The 18935-nt window shown below is 40.5% G+C and overlaps 1 protein-coding gene and 1 pseudogene across 1 annotated transcript in view; one reads left to right on the top strand and one right to left on the bottom strand.

Moving 5' to 3' along the window:
- The window catches only part of Itfg1 (integrin alpha FG-GAP repeat containing 1), a 71921-nt gene extending 53323 nt beyond the window's left edge, over window positions 1-18598 (top strand). Inside the window, exons 7-10 of the mRNA XM_032888122.1 lie at window positions 3184-3245; window positions 6847-6928; window positions 16108-16202; window positions 18422-18598. Of these exons, the coding sequence (XP_032744013.1) occupies window positions 3184-3245; window positions 6847-6928; window positions 16108-16202; window positions 18422-18598 (416 nt within the window). The remainder of the gene's footprint in view (window positions 1-3183; window positions 3246-6846; window positions 6929-16107; window positions 16203-18421) is intronic.
- LOC116886744 lies at window positions 2697-2811 on the bottom strand (annotated as a pseudogene).
- Window positions 18599-18935: the final 337 nt, after the last annotated feature.

Below are 18935 nucleotides of genomic sequence, written 5' to 3'. Positions count from 1 at the left end.
TTTTTTAGGTTAGGGAAGTTTTCTTCTATGATTTTGTTGAAGATATTTACTGGTCCTTTGAGCTGGGAGTCTTCACTCTCTTCTATACCTATTATCCTTAGGTTTGATCTTCTCATTGAGTCCTGGATTTCCTGTATGTTTTGGACCAGTAGCTTTTTCCGCCTTACATTATCTTTGACAGTTGAGTCAATGATTTCTATGGAATCTTTGCTCCTGAGATTCTCTCTTCCATCTCTTGTATTCTGTTGGTGAAGCTTGTATCTACAGCTCCTTGTCTCTTCTTTTGGTTTTCTATATCCAGGGTTATTTCCATGTGTTCTTTCTTGATTGCTTCTATTTCCATTTTTAATTCCTTCAACTGTTTGATTGTGTTTTCCTGGAATTCTTTCAGGGATTTTTGCAATTCCTCTCTGTAGGCTTCTACTTGTTCTCTAAGGGAGTTCTTCACGTCTTTCTTGAAGTCCTCCAGCATCATGATCAAATATGATTTTGAAACTAGATCTTGCTTTTCTGGTGTGTTTGGATATTCCATGTTTGTTTTGGTGGGAGAATTGGGCTCCGATGATGCCATGTAGTCTTGGTTTCTGTTGCTTGTGTTCCTGCGCTTGCCTCTCGCCATCAGATTATCTCTAGTGTTACTTTGTTCTGCTATTTCTGACAGTGGCTAGACTGTCCTATAAGCCTGTGTGTCAGGAGTGCTGTAGACCTGTTTTCCTGTTTTCTTTCAGCCAGTTATGGGGACAGAGTGTTCTGCTTTCGGGTGTGTAGTTTTTCTTCTCTACAGGTCTTCAGCTGTTCCTGTGGGCCTGTGTCATGAGTTCACCAGGCAGGTCACTTGCAGCAGAAAAGTTGGTCTTACCTGTGGTCCCTGAGGCTCAAGTTCGCTCTGGGTGCTGCCCACGGGCTCTCTGTGGTGGCAGCAACCAGGAAGATCTGCGCCCCTTCTGGGAGCTTCAGTGCACCAGGGTTCCAGATGGCCTTTGGTGTTTTCCTCTGGTGTCCGAGATGTGTGCAGAGAGCAGTGTCTTCTGGTTTCCCAGGCTTGTCTGCCTCTCTGAAGGTTTAGCTCTCCCTCCCACGGCAGAGAACTGTTTATCTGGTCTGTTTCCTTCAGATTCGGGCGGTGTCTCAGGCAGGGTCCTGCTGCTCCTGTGGCCCTCCCCCACGGGAGCCCAGAGGCCTTATACAGTTTCCTCTTGGGCCAGGGATGTGGGCGGGGGTGGGCAGTGTTGGTGGTCTCTTCCGCTCTGCAGCCTCAGGAGTGCCCACCTGACCAGGCGGTGAGGTCTCTCTCCTACGGGGTCTGGGACGAAAAAAATCTTAATGTGGACACTGTAGTATGTCACAGTGTGTCCCAGTCTTTACTTGCAAAATTTCATCTCAATAACTCATTGGTCTGGTCTGAGGTCCCTGGCTTCTGCTACTGTGTTAATATGGTAACCTCACTGGGACTCCTCTCAGATATCCTGCTGTTGCCCTGTGTCATAGTGATCCTGTAGTTTTGCTACGGTAGGACAGGCTCCTTCATGCACTCCAGCAGTTCATCAATGGGGTAGATATTAGAGTGGACCAATTCAAAGCCATGCATCTGGGCCTTGGAGGTATCTGAGATGGTCAGCCCTCCAGTTCTTTCAATCTCATGTCCTCAGGACTAGCTCATGGGCAATCCCTGCAACCAGGGGCCAGCTCTACCCTGCTGCAGGCAAGTTGCAGGGCCCACTGTCATGAGTGTTACAGTTGGTGAGGGACATGGCCAGTTCTCTCACTTTAATGACCCTGAGGCCAACTCTCCTGCCTGCTGTAGGTGGCAATGGGCAAGACCTAGGGTCATCTCTCCCTCCTCCAACTCACCGCATGGCAGACAAATTGCAGGGCCAGTTTACCTGTGCCCCCACCCTCAGGACCAGTTCTACTGTGCTGCCCAAGTGAGGTACCAGGCCTGCTCTCCCAAGTGTTACAGCAGGTGAGAGAGAGGGGGCCAGCACTCTTGCTCTCATAACCCTGTCAGGGCCAACTCTCTAGCCAGCTGCTAGTGTCAAGGGCAAAAGGAATGGAGAGGATCTCCCTCTCACCACCTAGGGCTGGCTGGCTCTCCCACACTCCCGCCTTCAGGACCCACTCACCTGCCTCCCCCACATCCAGGGCTGTGCTGCCCATGTGAAAGGCAGGGCCAGCTCTCCCACTCTGATGACCTCACAGGTCAGCTTTCTCGGAGTTATCGGGGGCAAGAGAGAGAACCAAGTGGTAGGGACTGCTTTCCCAAGTATTCCTGCTCTCGTGCCCTCAAGGCCAGCTTTCCCAAGATGACCAGGTGAGGGGTAGGACTGGTTCTGCTCAACCCTCAGACATCAACATGTCATGGGGCTACAGCCCAGATCAAAGACATCCACCTGACCTTTGTTAGTAACAAGGTAGGTTACTTGTTGCTGCTGCTGGGCCACAGACCCACATATGTTCCAGTGACAGCAAAGGCCTGAACCCCACCATGGCCCTAGGTGGCATCACTGAGCATTCACATCAGGCTGTTCCTTACTATCCTCAAGTGTACAGTTCCGCTTCTCTTCACTGTGCCCATATCCTTCTGTTTCATTCTTTCCATTTCTCCACTACTTATTCCTCTTAGTGGCACCTGGGTCCCTGAGTGTCTGGGTCATCTCGGGAGTGGTCTCTGGAGGGTTATGCCCCGCTTGTGGCCCTGAGTTAGGCTACAAATCATTCAGATGTCCATAGATCAGAGCACCAAGTGTAGACGTAGCCTCTCCTCTGTTCTCTGCTGATGCACGTGTGACACAGCAATGCCTCTGGGGCAGGTGTGATTTAAAGAGTAAGGGCGAGGCTTCTAGGTCAGAGGTAGTGTTTGACTGACATGTAAGGACCTGAGTTCCAGCCTCACCATTACAGAAAAGGAGCATAAAAGAAAATGTAGGAACAATTGCTTCTGACAAGAGAAGGTCTCATCACAAACACACTCTTAACAATGAGAAGTATGTTTTCCTTAATTGTTCTAATTCAGGGCCATCTGCTTTTTAGAAATTCAGTCAAACTTGTTAAAATGTGATCAGACATAGCATAATAGGTAGAGTTATTTTAATAATCATTCTATGTATTGTACTCCTTTCTGCTTTTAAGTGTATATGTCAGTGTGACTACACAGTGTTACATCACCTTTTGTTTTCCTTGTAGATTTATTCCTCACAACATTGTCTGCCTCTAATACCTTCCAGTTTGAGATATGGGAAAATTTGGTAAGAAATCATTTCTCTGAAGAATTTTTAAATTCCCCATAAGGGCGCACAGCTTATAAGATGAGATTACGCGATCAGTTAGCTGGTTTCAGTAGTGAACAGAACAATAGTAAGAGACATTGGTTGCATTGCTGCCCGACACTGCTGAGTGCTGAAGAAAGTGTGTGTTAAGCACCAGGTCCTCTGCAGGATTTTAGGCATGGCTGCCAATTAAAACAATAAGCCTGCACTAATGGAGATGTTAAGAGGACCCTGTTCGGCTGTCAGCCGTTGAAAGAGGATACTGAAGTTTAATTTTCAGCTTGGTGATTCATGAACTTTTTTTAAAAAGTAATTTTTTTCTTAACCTTTGGGTCTACATAATTACCCACACACACAAAAAAAAAAAAATAGTTGGGAGAGGAAAGAGAAATTGTGTGCATAATCAAAATACATTATATGCACTTATGAATGTATTAAAAAACAAAATTAATTAATTTTAAGGGAATAATTAATAACTGATACTGATCAGTAGCTGAGTGACTGATGAAGGGGCTCTCCCCACAGGTGTTTCCTCTTTTTTTTAATAGTTAATAAAAGAATCTCAAGGCAGATCATGATTTGACTTTTAGCTTGGTATATATAACATGAAAGATAAATTAAGAAAGACCAAACCACCAGAAATATCAAAGCTCAGTTCCAGGCTTCGTAATGGAAAGCAGAATTCTAGACCAGTAGAAGTGGCCAACTCCGTGACATTTGTCACATGTTAGTCAAGTATGAAAGTGTCTGTCCTCACGGAAAATGGGCCAATAGTCTGCTTGGTAAAATGTGTGCGAAGGAAGCAGATTGGTGCACGGTCGGTACCACAGTTTATTTTTAGATCTTTTGATTTCCCACCTGAGTACTCCTGATTATCTGATTATCTTTTATATACTCCAAATTAAAGCCAGACCCCTGTAGATTTTATAAAAATTGTAGTAAGTAATTGGTTCTCGCAAATGTCCAGCACAAAGCAGTGGGACGAGATTGCTGCAGTCATCTCTTATCATGGGGCCAGTGATGTCAACAACTCAGGAAACAGGATCTGCTGAGATGAGAGCACCTCTGAACGCTTACAAATAACAGCAGTTGGCTTTGATGTCCAAGGGAAGGACAAAGATACTGAATACAAAAAGTAGTCTTGTTCATCGTCCTGTTTTTAAAACCATAGTTGCATTTTTGTTTCTTACGATAACAAATCTTGTTAATACATTTTTTGTAGTTGACACAGAGTCCCACTGCTATCGAGCACTTGTTTGGAGATGGACTTTCATTCCTATCTCAAGTAAATCTTGAGCTTAGACCAGCCCAAACTACCTATTTAATTAGTTTATGCTGGGGGTGGGAGGGGCACGTGAGTGGAATGTAAATGAGATTCTGAAGTTCTGTTACATGATAGGATCCCTCTCAGCCTCCTTTGCCTCATTTGCAGGTAATCAGGCATGGCAGTGCCAGTGCCACACAGCATACAGAGTCTTGATTGAGATCTTTTCACTTTAACAGTTTTTTCCTTCGAAAGAAAACAGTTTTTTTCTTTTGAAGAAAACAAATCTTTTTTATTAACTGAAACCAAGTTGTTAAATGAACTGGCAGGGTCAGTGAAGTTATTCAAACACTTGGATAAAATGCTTAGGCATGGGACACATGTCTTTAACCCTAGCACTTGAGAAGTTGAGGCCCACAGATGTCAGTGAGTTGAGGCCAGCCTGCTCTACATGGCACATTCCAGACCAGCCAATGCCATATAATGAGACATAAAGAGACCCTGCCTCAAGCAAAAATCAAAACTAACACAAACAAAATAACCAGGAGGCTAGAGAGATCATTCCGTAGTTATCAGCACTAGCTGCTCTTCCAAGGACCTTGGGTTCGAGTTCAAGTCTCAGCACCCACATGGCGGCTCACAAGTCCAGTCCTAAGGGATCCAGTGCTGCCTTCTGGCCTCCAAAAGCACTGCATATATGTGATACACAGACATACATGCAGGCAGAACACACATACACACAGGATAAGAGTAAAATTTAAAATGTTGTTCAAAAAAAATATTTCTTTGATTAAGCACTTGCTAAAGATGATAAAACAGGTTTGATGTAGAGAGACTGTTTACAGTAAGGCTTTGTTATAGGGATGAGACTTAGGTCTCAACTAAAGATACGACAACAACAAAGTGAAATTTTTATTGTCAAGAAACAAAAGAAGTTACTAAGAGGAAAAATGATCTTTGTTTGAACTCACCTAACAGGATCCTAGCTCAGGACAGGCCTGAGCTCGTGATTAATGGAAGTTCTGACCACTGCCATTTAGCTACAAATTTGTAATTCTATAAGGAAGGAAATGAAAGGCCGAGTTTGGGCTAAGCAGAATCCTTAAAAGTGCAGAAGTTATATCAAAGAGAGACTTTGTGTCATTTCTCACAGTAACATTGGGATATCATTAATGTAAATGAAGGGAAATATATATATTGAAAATTAACTCAATCAGATAACCATATTCTCACAATAGCTGACCATTCTCAGTGAAAGACTGGTCAAATACTTTGAAGCAATATATGAGTTGACCAAGTAGAATCTTAAATGTATAAAAAACCACATTAACTAGTAGAACATTAAAACTCTAACAGATCTTTTCTCTGGTATTATGCATGCTCAGCTCAGTGATCAAGCTCTGGGAAATCCAGATGTATGGGCCCAGAGCACGGCCAAGACTGATGTGCACGTGACTGCTCACCAGGAAATGTGATGGGAGATATGAACCTTCCATCAGAGACCAAAAGATGGACAGTTTTTGCTCTCTGGCCCACCCAGAACTGTCAGTGAGGAGTCTAGAAAGACTTGACATTTGAAATAGCTAGTAGGGTTTTGATGATGGGAAGTCAGAGAGGAAGAGAAGTGAAATATAGAAAAATCACCAAATGCACTCAGATTAGAAGAGAGCCAGTTTGATCCAGATGATGAAAAAAACATTGGAAAGTAAGAAACTACTGTAGACAAGATTAGTATGGTCTGACTTCTAAACTAAATAATTTGATTTCTAATAGTCTATTAAGAAGCTGTTGAATGATTTCAGATTGAGAGGCTTCGTTACCCTAATTACTGATACCCCATATCAGAGAGTTTGATTAAAGAAAACCGGAAGTGGCATAGTAGTATGAGTAGGATTTACAGCAGCCTAGGGAAAAGATGAATTACTTAAAGTAGCTGTTGGCAGTGGATGAAGAGTGGTAGCTGTGAGAGGGGGAGAATTAATGTAATTAATGTGAGAGTAACTTGTACCTACCACAGAAATAGAAAGGGTAAAGAAAATAATTAATATGGGGGGGAGGGGTCGCATAATTGAGAAGAGTGGTTATAGACACAGAGCTGGAATGCAAGGGTGACAAGCATCGTGGGACATCCTGGAGAACAAGCATGTCACACCATGTTGTCTTGAACTTGGTTTCTTTGGTAATAGAAGTGGGATGGAGGTTATGGGATGCTCTTAGAGTTAATAACAAAGGGTTAAATTATTTCTCTTAAGTTTGTCACTTGACAGATGACTTTATGTTCTGGTGGCCTAATTCAGACTATTTTGGCTTTAACAGGGTGGAAACTTCTCTATCCATAGTGTCTTTGAAAAACCTAAAAATCTGGTGGTGGTTGGACAGTCAGCATTCGCAGACTTTGGTAAGATTGGATTTGTCTCTTACTGCTCTCACATTCACAGACTCACAACACAACGACAATGGCTAGATGTTAGCATGTGATGGGCTATCTCATTCCTGTTTGCCTGTGTTCTCTCCTATGTAGCTAAATTAGTAGTGAACCAGATGTAGAATGATAAAGAAGCTAAAGTGGGGGCTGGGGATTTAGCTCAGTGGTAGGCGCTTACCTAGGAAGCGCAAAGGGCAGGTTCGGTCCCCAGCTCGAAAAAAAAAAAAAAAAAAAAAAAAAAAAAAAAGAAGCTAAAGTAGGGATTTATTACTTAGTAAAACTATTTTAACAACTAAATTTCTTAGTTTGTATAAAATTAACTCTATCTTCAGTTACATGGACAAATCCATTAGAAAAGGTCATATAACTTTATAATTTTAGAAAAATTCCACTGTAAGATAATCTTATGAAATTCTTATAATGCTTAATAAAAATGTTGTTGTAATTTCAGGTTAACCATAGTTGACCATAAATTATTATATCAAAACAACACTTAGAGCACTCAAATTCCCCTTGATTACAGATAGATTATTTAGTAACAATCTAACAAATTGGAATGTTTTTGTTGTTTCTTGATTAGGAATAAATAAGACGTGAGACAAGCCATGTGTAGAGATTTCAATTTTGTATTTAATCTGTATTATTATCATCTGAATATTTTTATTCTCTCATGAAAGAATTTTAAAAATCAGGTACTGACTACAGTAGATAAGAAATGACTATATCATAAATGAGGCTGTTTAGGGGTGTGCTATGTACAGTTGTGTGACTCATTAAGGATACCTTTAATTTGAAATTTTCAAGTTAAAAGATGTTCTTTGTTTAATTCTTAAACAATTATTTTTTTTATTTAATCATTTATTATATATAAGTACACTGTAGCTGTCTTCAGACACACCAGAAGAGGGCATCGGATCTCTTTACAGATGGTTGTGAGCCACCATGTGGTTGCTGGGAATTGAACTCAGGACCTCTGGAAGAACAGTCGGTGCTCTTAACCTCTGAGCCATCTTTCCAGCCCTATTTGTTTAATTCTTTTTTTTTTTTTCTTTTTTTCGGAGCTGGGGACCGAACCCAGGGCCTTGTGTTTGCTAGGCAAGCGCTCTACCACTGAGCTAAATCCCCAACCTCTATTTGTTTAATTCTTATAGTTGAAAGCTGTTACATAGTTTCATTATTTTTGTCACTATTATAAAGAGTAATGAACTCCAGTGAAAATCTTGAATATCTTAGCTATTAACTTTTAAATGTATTAAAAGTTTATCATTTTATCACTTTTTCCACTAGTTGTAATTTTTCAAGGAAATACAGGACATTGTAATAAGAATAATATGGACAAACTTATCAAGTAATGAGTCCAGCGAATCTGGTGAGCTTTTACGTTCTCTGAGTGAATTGTATGGGATAGTCATTGGTTCAAACAGTTCAAAGTTAGGGACTTATCCAAAGGCACTCAATTGTCTTAAAACAGGTCTAGGAGAACAGTCAAGGTAGAACAGCTACAGTAAGGGCTCACCTTGTTTTCATGTCCCCAGTACACAAAGAGGAACCGGAACCTCCCATGTTTCCATTTTTCCCCACTTAGCTTCCATCTTGTTTTAGTTTATTCTGTGTACAAGATGTTAATTAATGTATTCAAATTTTTATCTTTGAGTGCCTGTCATATGGATTAAGTTGGTTTCAGATATTTGACATTTAGCCATGAATGAAACATATTCCAGTGAAATTTAAATTCTATTGATGAAGAGAATTAAACAAAACTATTTAGAAAGAGGGAATAGGAAAGTGCACAGAAAGTTGCTGTAACTGGTTAGAGCTTACCTTTGACCAAGACTTGGCATCTGAACCCAAAACAGAAGAATGTTTCTTGGCAAGAACATATGTGAGTTTGTGGACTAAAATAAGGAATTTGGAAATTTACAAATTAGTTAAAAGAACATGTTGTAAACCAGGCAGAGACTGCAGGTGAAATGAACCCAGCCTGATTACCAGGGAATGGGAAGGAATGCTCACATATAGGTATATCGGAGACAGAGTTGGTAGCACATACTGATGGACTAAATGTGAAGTCAGGGATTAAAAGAAGATCTAAAGTGACTTATGTTATTTAGCCAAAGCAGCTATCTCGATTGCAGTGCCACTCATGGAAGGAAAAGTCAGTGTGCTTTTAGTGAATAGTTGCTAAACACTCAAACGAAATACAAGCTCCAGAGACCCCAGGGTAAGCACCACCAGGGTAACCACCACCAGGTTAACCACCACCAGGGTAACCACCACCAGGGTAACCACCACCAGGTTAACCACCACCAGGGTAACCACCACCAGGGTAACCACCACCAGGGTAACTACCACCAGGCTAACTACCACCAGGGTAACTACCAGCAAGGCCTTGTTTCATTGCCTTTTAGAAGGTGGACAGTAGATAATGGATCATTGAAGGAACCTCTCTCTGTAACATCATGCCTCTCCAAAACTATCGTTGTAACTTTCTCCAGCTAACTGACCTTCTATTTTTCAAGTACTCCCTACTTCCCTTCCATACCCACGTACCCTGCCTCATCCCTCTATAAAATGTTCTTCCTTTAAATGTTCCTCTTTGTCCACTACACCACCACCTTCTGATTTCACTGAACAGTCACCAACTCCTGGAGATCTTCCTTGTCCACTGTATTGAGAATTGTACGCCAGACCCCCAACACTATGGGCCCTCTTTTCCTTACCCAGTTTCTCCATCTAACATGCTAGACATCTACCTATGAAACCCACAAAAATATTTTCTTACTATTTCTGTCAAACCTGGATCAATGTTACTTATAAATACTAATTTTTGAGATTGTAATTACACCATATTCTCCTTCCCTTCCTTCCTTCTAAGCCCTCCCATTTACCCCTCTGCTCTCTTTCAAATTCATGTCCTCATTTATTTTATTTTTCACTTATTCACTTTACATCCCACTCACTGCCCCCCCTCCTAGCCTCCTCAACCCCTTCTCCTCAGAGCAGGTAGGGGCCCCTGAGCATCCTCCCACCCTGGCACTTCAAGTCTCTGCAAGGATAGGGACTTCCTCTCCCACTGAGGCCAGATAAGGCAGCCCAGCTAGAAGAACACATCCCACAGACAGGCAACAGCTTTTGGGACAGCCCCTGCTCCAGTTGTTCAGAACCCACATGAAGACCAAGCTGTACATCTGCTACATATGTGCTAGAGGCCTAGGTCCAGCCCATATATGTTCTTTGGTTAGTGGTTCAGACTGAGAGCCCCAAGAGTTCAAAACTGTTGGTCTTCTCTGGAGTTCCTCCCTCCTATTCTTCCATAAGAGAGCATCATGAATAGTGCCAGGGAGAGGAGAGAGAGAGAGAGAGAGAGAGAGAGAGAGAGAGAGAGAGAGAGAGAGAGAGAGATTGAGAGATTGAGAGATTGAGAGATTGAGATTAACTAAATACATAAGTATAATCTGCTCAATCTGTTTACTGCTACTTGTATGCACGTTTTCAGGACTGACTGTTTAGTATCAGAGAAACAATTGGCGCTCCTCCCTGAGGAAGACTCTCTCACTCTCCACTCTCCTTATCTGCTTGGAGTTCTTTGTGTTGAGATTAGGTTTCAGAGACTTCCCCATCCACGCTGTCTATTGCTCTTGTTCGTTGGTGAGACTTTGTATGAGTTGGGGTTCTCTACAGTAGCAGAACGTATAGAATGAATCTGTGTATAGAAAGGAGATGTATCTAAATGACTTACAGGCTGCAGTCCAGCTAATGCAGCAGTGGCTGGCTGTGAACAGGAAGTCCAAGAATCCAGTAGTTACTCAGTCCACAAGAGTTAGTATTGTTGATAGATAGTTAACAATACGATTCCTTATGACTTATCAAATATCCTTAATGTTATTTTACCCTCCTCACTCCTCCTGTATTTATCTCTTCTCCTCCCTAGTTAGAGACCCTGGTTTTTCCAACTCTCTTCAGATCACTTGAACCCTGCTCTTCCCTTCTCCATTGCTCTCCTCCCCACCCCAACCCCCAAGCATGCTCCTGTTTTACTTTCCTGGTTTATCCAGTTACTCCTGGTTGTGTACTCACATCTGAAGACTTAGAGCTAGGAAGCTCAGATGAGAGAAAACATGTCTGCTTGTCTTTCTGGGTCTGGGTTTTCTCAACTAATGTGTTTCTAGCTCAATGGATTGACCTGACAACACCCTGGAGAAGAGTGTGTCTTAAGTAATTTTCATGAATTATTCTAAGTAAGTGAAAAGTCCATTGATTAGCTTTTGACTTTGAATATCATCCATCGAGAAAGAGTAATGTATAAGTACTTGTGGTTGTTTTTATTAAAGTTAACTGACAGACTGAACTATTCAGAATCTCTTAAATTGGTGATGATTTCAATAGGAAACAACCTAGAACCAAAAGAACTAAACTCATACTCTGTACATCATCTTTTTCCTTATATCTAGTAGAAAACAATGCTCACAGCTTCCCAATGTCCTTTCACATCCTTACACCGACAAGTTTGTTTTGACGAGATTCTGGTGAAAACAACCAATTTAAACATGTCTCCCTCCATCACTCCAAAGGAAGATTAATACTATTACAATGTTTTACTAAAACAAACATTTCATTTTTACACATGGCCGGTGACATGTGCAGTGCTGAGATATTCTTAGTCTGCCAATACTGAAGAACTGTTTGTGATGTTTAGCATTCATCGTTGACTTGACCAAAATCTCAAAACATCTAGGAGCTGGGTCTCTGAGCTTGCATATGAAGGGAGGATTGCCTTGATTTTGTTAGTTGATGTGGGACAACTTGTATTAATTATAGGAGGATATCCTGAACTATATAAAGGTGGTGAGGCCAGCTGAGCAAAGGCATGCATGCCATCATTCCTCCCTGTTCTGAATATGACGTGATGTGACCAGCTTCCTCTGGCTCCTGCTGTGTGACATCCCTACTCTGATGACTGGAACCTGAAATTATGAGCTGAAATGAACGCTTTCTCTCCTGAGTCGCTTTTGTCTCGGTGTTTAATCATAGCAACAGGAAGAGACACTAAGAAATTTATATAAAAATTGTAAAATTGCTACTTTAGATTCTTCCCTTTTTGTATGCATACTCAGCATTTAAATTGGTTAAATACTTTTAAGGAAAAACTAGAACCCAGTGTGGTCTGAAGCCCATATGTATAGGTTTTTATATGATAAATTCTTAACTTCTGCATGAGGTTTAACTCACACTGAATACAGTCTCAAAACTACTGCATATTTAGCCTGATTAATAATGTCTGTAAGTGTGAAAACAAAATTACCCCTTTGAATGTAGAATTTCTGTAGAATAATGGTATCTTTTACACTGTTGTACATGTTATTTCATAGCTTAATAGATATCTTCACTATTTAGTAGTATAACACAACTTAATTGTGAATATGTCAGTATAGTTCTGCTCTGATTAATAAAGCAACCCATTTGATTACCTGTGAAGTTTACAGTCCCTCCATTCTTTGACTTCTACAGCACTGTAATGACAACTGAAGACACCTTGTCTATCCTCAGATCTAATACATTCACATCTAATAGATTTACATCTAAAAAAATGGTAAATGTATTTCTGTCTGGCAAATTATACTTGGAAAGAATCCTCTGGTGTCAGACAGAGCAATGCAGAAGGCTGTGAATGTTATGAAGGAACTGAATGCCCTGTGCTATTTTCAAACAAGCCTGGCTGTTTGTTCATACTCCTTTTCTTCAGTCTAAACTCTGCTGGTTTCATTCTGTATAAATGCCACACCCAATGCTTAGGAAAACCAGAGTTGTGTTGTGTCTTGGATGTAGATGAGTACATAAGTCCTCTGTGCTTCACCCACTGAAGCACTGAACAGAGGATTACATAGGTAGGTAAGTTGGATTAATACTGAGAGAATATAGACATTATATGTATTTTTTCTGCTCTGGCCTACCATCACATTACCCCAGAGTTCTAGTAGTCTCAACTTAATTGGTAGGAATTTTTTAAGATTTTTTTATATCAGTAACATGGAAAGGATCTAGAGATTAGAGTATACAAATATTTACTTTTCCTTCATATTAATAATAACTTTTATATCAAGAATTATTTTTCATTCCTTTCTCTAATTGCTCCAATGGGGATCCCGTTCTCAGTTCAGTGGTTTGCTGCTGGCATTCACCTCTCTATTTGACATGTTCTGGCTGTGTTTCTCAGGAGAGATCTCTCCAGTTCCTGTCAGCCTGCACTTTTTGGCTTCATCCATCTTATCTAGTTTTGGTGGCTGTATATATATGGGCCACATGTGGGGCAGGCTATGAATGGCCATTCCTTCAGTCTCTGCTCTAAACTTTGCCTCCCTATCCTCTCCTATGGATATTTTTGTTCCCCTTTTAAAGAAGGAGTGAAGCATTCACATTTTGATCATCCTTCTTGAGTTTCATGTGGTCTGTGCATCTAGGGTAATTCGAGCATTTGTGCTAATATCCACTTATCAATGAGTGCATACCATGAGTGTTTTTCTGTCATTGGGTTACCTCACTCAGGATGATATTTTCCAGTTCCATCCATTTGCCTATGAATTTCATGAAGTCATTGTACTCCATTGTGTAGATGTACCACGTTTTTTTAATACATTCCTCTGTTGAAGGGCATCTGGGTTCTTTCCAGCTTCTGGCTATTATAAATAAGGCTGCTATGAACATAGTGGAGCATGTGTCTTTGTTATATGTTGGAGCATCTTTTGGGTATATGCCGAAGAGAGGTATAGCTGGGTCCTCAGTTAATGCAATGTCCAATTTTCTGAGGAACCTCCAGACTGATTTCCAGAGTGGTTGTACCAGTCTGCAATCCCACCAACAATGGAGGAGTGTTCCTCTTTCTCCACATCCTAACCAGCATCTGCTGTTACCTCAATTTTTGATCTTAGCCCTTCTGATTGGTGTGAGGTGGAATCTCAGGGTTGTTTTGCTTTGCATTTCCCTGATGACTGAGGATGTTGAACATTTCTTTAGGTTCTTCTCGGCCACTCCTCAGTTGAGAATTATTTGTTTAGCTCTGTACCCCATTTTTAATAGGGTTATTTGATTCTCTGGAGTCTAACTTGTATAGTTCTTTGTATATATTGGATATTACTCCTCTAATGTAGGATTGGTAAAGATCTTTTCCCAATCTGTTGGTTGCCATTTTGTCCTAATGACAGTGTCCTTTGCCTTACAGAAGATTTGCAGTTTTATGTGGTCAGATTTGTTGATTCTTGATCTTAGAACATAAGCCATTGTTGCTCTGTTCAGGAAACTTTCCCCAGAGCCCATGTGTTCCAGGCTTCCCCCCCCCCCTTTTTCTTCTATTAGTTTGAGTGTATCTGGTTTTATGTGGAGGTTCTTGATCCACTTGGACTTGAGCTTTGTGCAGGGTGATAAGAATGAATTAATTTGCATTCTTCTACATGCTGACCTCCAGTTGAACCAGCACCATTTGCTGAAAATGCTATCTTTTTTCCACTGGATGGTTTTAGCTCCTTTGTCAGAGATCAAGTGACCATAGGTGTGTGGGTTCATTTCTCAGGTCTTCAATTTCTATTCCACTGGTCTATCTGTCTGTCTCTGTACCAATACCATGCAGTTTTTTATCACTATTGCTCTGTAATACTGCTTGAGTTCAGGGGATAGTGATTCCCCTGAAGTCCTTTTTATTGTTGAGGAGAGTTTTTAGCTATCCTGGGTTTTTGTTATTCCAGATGAATTTGCAAATTGCTCTTTCTAACTCTATGAAGAATTGAGTTGAAATTTTGATGGGGATTGCATTGAATCTGTAGATTGCTTTTGGCAAGATGACCATTTTTACTATTTTAATCCTACCAATCCATGAGCATGGGAGGTCCTCTGAGATCTTCTTTTATTTCTTTCTTCAGAGACTTGAAGTTCTTGTCATACAGATCTTTCATTTGCTTGGGTAGAGTCACACTGAGGTATTTTATGTTATTTGTGACTATTGTGAATGGTGTCCTTTCCCTAATTTCTTTCTCAGCCTGTTTATCCTTTGAGTAGAGGAAGGCTACAGATTTGTTTGAGTTAATTTTATACCCAGCCACTTTGCTGAAGTTGTTTATCAGGCTTAGTAGTTCTCTGGTGGAACTTTTGGGGCCACATAAACGTACTATCACATCATCTGCAAATAGTGATATTTTGACTTCTTCCTTTCCAATTTGTATCCCTTTGACCTCCTTTTGTTGTCTGATTGCTCTGACTAGGACTTTGAGTACTATGTTGAATAAGTAGGGAGCAAGTAGGCAGCCTTGTCTAGTGCCTGATTTTTGTGGGATTGCTTCAAGGTTCTCTCCATTTAGTTTGATGTTGGCTACTGGTTTGTTGTATATTGCTTTTACTGTGTTTAGGTATGGGCCTTGAATTCCTGATCTTTCCAAGACTTTTAACATGAATTCTGTCAAATGTTTTCTCACCATCTAATGAGATGATCATGTGAGTTTTTTTCTTTTGAGTTAGTTTACATAGTGGATTACGTTGATAGATTTCCGTATATTGAACCATTTCTGGAATGAAGCCTACTTGATCATGGCAGATGATTGTTTTGATACGTTCTTGGATTCGTTTTGCAAGAATTTTATTGAATATTTTTGCATCGATACTTATAAGGGAAAGAATTGGTCTGAAGTTCTCTTTGTTGGGTCTTTGTGTGGTTTAGGTATAAGTGTGATTCCTTCATAGAAGGAATTCGGTAGTGCTCCTTCTGTTCCTATTTTGTGGAATAGTTTGTACAGTATTGGTAATTCTATGAAGGTCTGATAGAATTCTGTACTAAAGCCCATCTGCTTTTAATAACTGCTTCTATTTCTTTAGGAGTCATAGGGCTGTTTAGATGGTTTATTTGTTCCTGATTTAACTTTCGTACCTGATATCTATCTAAAAAATTGTCCATTTCATCCAGATTTTCCAGTTTTGTTGAGCATAGGATCTGATGATTTTTTTTAATTTCCTCTGAGTGATGTTTTAAATGATTCACCTTCATTATACCACAGCCATGTGTCAAGTTGTTTAGTGTCATCCAGACTGATGGATTCGTTTAACAAATATGGAGTTTACCTATCACACTCTATCCTGCACTCTCAATGGACTCCTGCTGTTTCTCTTGGCAGATGGAGATGGACACATGGATCACTTGCTGCCAGGCTGTGAAGATAAGGACTGTCAGAAAAGTGCCATTTATTTAATGAGATCAGGAACAGGACAGGTATTGTCTGCTTTGGAGATGCTGTGAATGATGCTATATGCCTGAAAAGTCTTGAAAGTTAAAAGATATGTTTAAGAAGCAGAACAGAAGGGTTGGGGATTTAGCTCAGTGGTAAGGCCCTGGGTTCGGTCCCCAGCTCCGAAAATAAAAAGAAAAAAGAAGCAGAACAGAGTAAAATTCAAAATTACATTTTAGTTATTGTATATATAACAATATGGTAAAATACATTTAAATCTTTTCTTCAACTGAGGTTGAAAATGCTGCTGTGTTGATTTTTGACAAAGAGAACCATTTTAGATCCCATAGTTAAATAGAATGTGGCATTTTAGATGCCAGGGCTATAGAAAGCATACGTGTGAAATAAAACTTATGTGGAAGATACTTCCTTCTCACAGCTAAGTCTGCTCTTGTTTCTGTATGCAGACGCATATTAGTTCTCATGCCGACTTTTTGCCTGGTGCTTAATAACTTAGAATTGTTGAGAGTCCTGGAGGATTAACATGGAAATAATAGGTCATAACTCGTTGAGTTCATCAGCTTCATTTTCTTGTGGAGGGGGGAGTTAATAAATGATAAGATATCATGCTGACTTTATAACCCTTAGGAGCCATATGATTCATTTAATAAAACAAATCTTTATACATTTAGCATTTTTAAAATAACTGAATTATCATAAGTTTTATTATTTTTGTATACTTGTATTTTTGTGAATCATTTAAAACATTAGGTCAAGAAACTCCCCATCATTGGTTCATAGGTATAAAATTTTATCTATATTTCAACCTGTTAAGTGACCGACCACAATGGGAACACTTAAAAGTTGAGAGAGAGAGAGAGAGAGAGAGAGAGAGAATGTGTTTCCTATCTCTAGGAAGACCGATGTGGTGTTCTTTGATGAGTGTTACATAATATAATTATATTAATGGAAACACTTACACTTAGGGGTTTTGTTTTTGAGATAGGGTCTCTCTGCATCTCTCTGACTGTTCTGGAACTCACAATGTAGACCAGGTTGGCCTTGAACTCATGGAGCTCCACCTCCCTCTGCCTCCTGAGCACAAAGATTTAAAGGCATGGACTACACTGGACCATGTTTCAGAATGTTGTGCCAACTTAGCATTTTGTGCAATTTCTAGTATTTTTGCAAAGTGTAACAGTTTTGTTTCTTTTTTTTTCCAAAATCAAGTGAAATTATTTAAATGCCTAGTTAGGGTTTTTAGTTTGTTTGTCCCTCCTACCCTATGTGTAGCCTTGGCTAGCATGGAACTTGCTCTATAGAACAGGCTACCCTCAAAGGCAGAGATCCACCTGCTCCTGCCTCCCGAGTATTAGGATTAAAAGTGTGCACTACCACTGCCCAGTATAAATGTTTGTTTTTTAATGTTCACAAAAGAGTAATACTTTCTTCTTAAGTGAATTTACTCAATGTTTTATCGTCAAGGTCCCCCACCCCTGCAATGGCAAATTAAACTTTCTTAGGAAAACTTACAAAATTTTAGAGATACTTGTTTTATTTTCTCTAGACCTTTTATAAAGAGATCATTTTTAATATACTTCAGTTTGTGGCGATCAAACTTAATCATTTGCTTGTGAGGGAAAATGCATGTGCAGGCATGTTTGGCTACTTGCCAATTGCAGTACACCTGTGTCCACTTAGGACATGTGCAGGATCAGTGCTGACGTGATTCTTACGGGAGAGTGGCATGGCTGTAATGCTAATGCACTGTCTCTGCTCTTCAGAGTCTAGTTGCGTATTAAGTTATCCAATCGTGAAAAGACCTCTGCAATCAGAAGAGGAGGGAAGAAGCTCGCTTTACAGTCAAGCGAATCTTTTCTGTTCTCTTCGTTGAAATCATTATAGGCTATGAAGATTTACTAAGACTTTTGCTTCCAGGTATTTCAGTGTCACAGTTGATTCCTTTGTGCCATGCCTGTCAGGTGAGGACAGAGTTTGTTTTCCCTAAGGTTGAATGTATGTTGTGAGGACCCTGTGGCCTGTGTACTGTCCAAGCAAAGATGCTCATGACCAAGCCTATGGAAGACCAACTGCTCCTTCCAGTGTCTAACACATACATCAAGTAAATGATGATGCCTACCATTTTGTGAAAAGAAGTAGCATGGTGACTGCCTTCAGCACTTTTAATGACTCATTCCTTTTGCAAACGGTAACTGTTTTTCTAAAGTGATTATGAGTGATCTTTTTTTTTTCTTGTCTTTAGTGGGCTCCTGTGCTTCAGGATTTTAGCAATAAGGGCACACTCTGGGGCTTTGTCCCATTCGTGCATGAAGAGCGGCCAACTGCAATTCCAGTTCCACTCACACTTCACATTGGAGACTACAACATGGATGGCTACCCAGATGCTCTGGCCATATTAAAGAATACATCTGGAAGGTAGGGGAGTAAACTTCATAACAGACACTTGCAAAATGTCTTTTTTTTATTTTTAGTTTTTTACTTTTATTTAATTTTTTTTTTATACTCTAGATTTTATCCCCCTCCCAGTCCACCCACTGACTGTTTCATATCCCATACCTCCTCCTCCACCCCCCAGCTCCACCAGGATGTCCCCACTGCACCAGACCTCCCCACTCCCTGGGACCTCCAGTCTATTGAGGGTTAGGTGCATCTTCTCTGACTGAACTCAGACCCAGCAGTCCTCTGCTGTGTATGTGCTGGGGGCATCATGTCAGCTGGTGTATGCTGCCCGGTTGGTGATCCAGTATCTGAGAGAT

Source organism: Rattus rattus, chromosome 17 (genome assembly GCF_011064425.1).
Source record: "Rattus rattus isolate New Zealand chromosome 17, Rrattus_CSIRO_v1, whole genome shotgun sequence".
NCBI lineage: Eukaryota > Metazoa > Chordata > Mammalia > Rodentia > Muridae > Rattus > Rattus rattus.
Note: the sequence above shows the minus strand (reverse complement) of the source record. Positions and strands in the feature narration are given on the sequence as shown.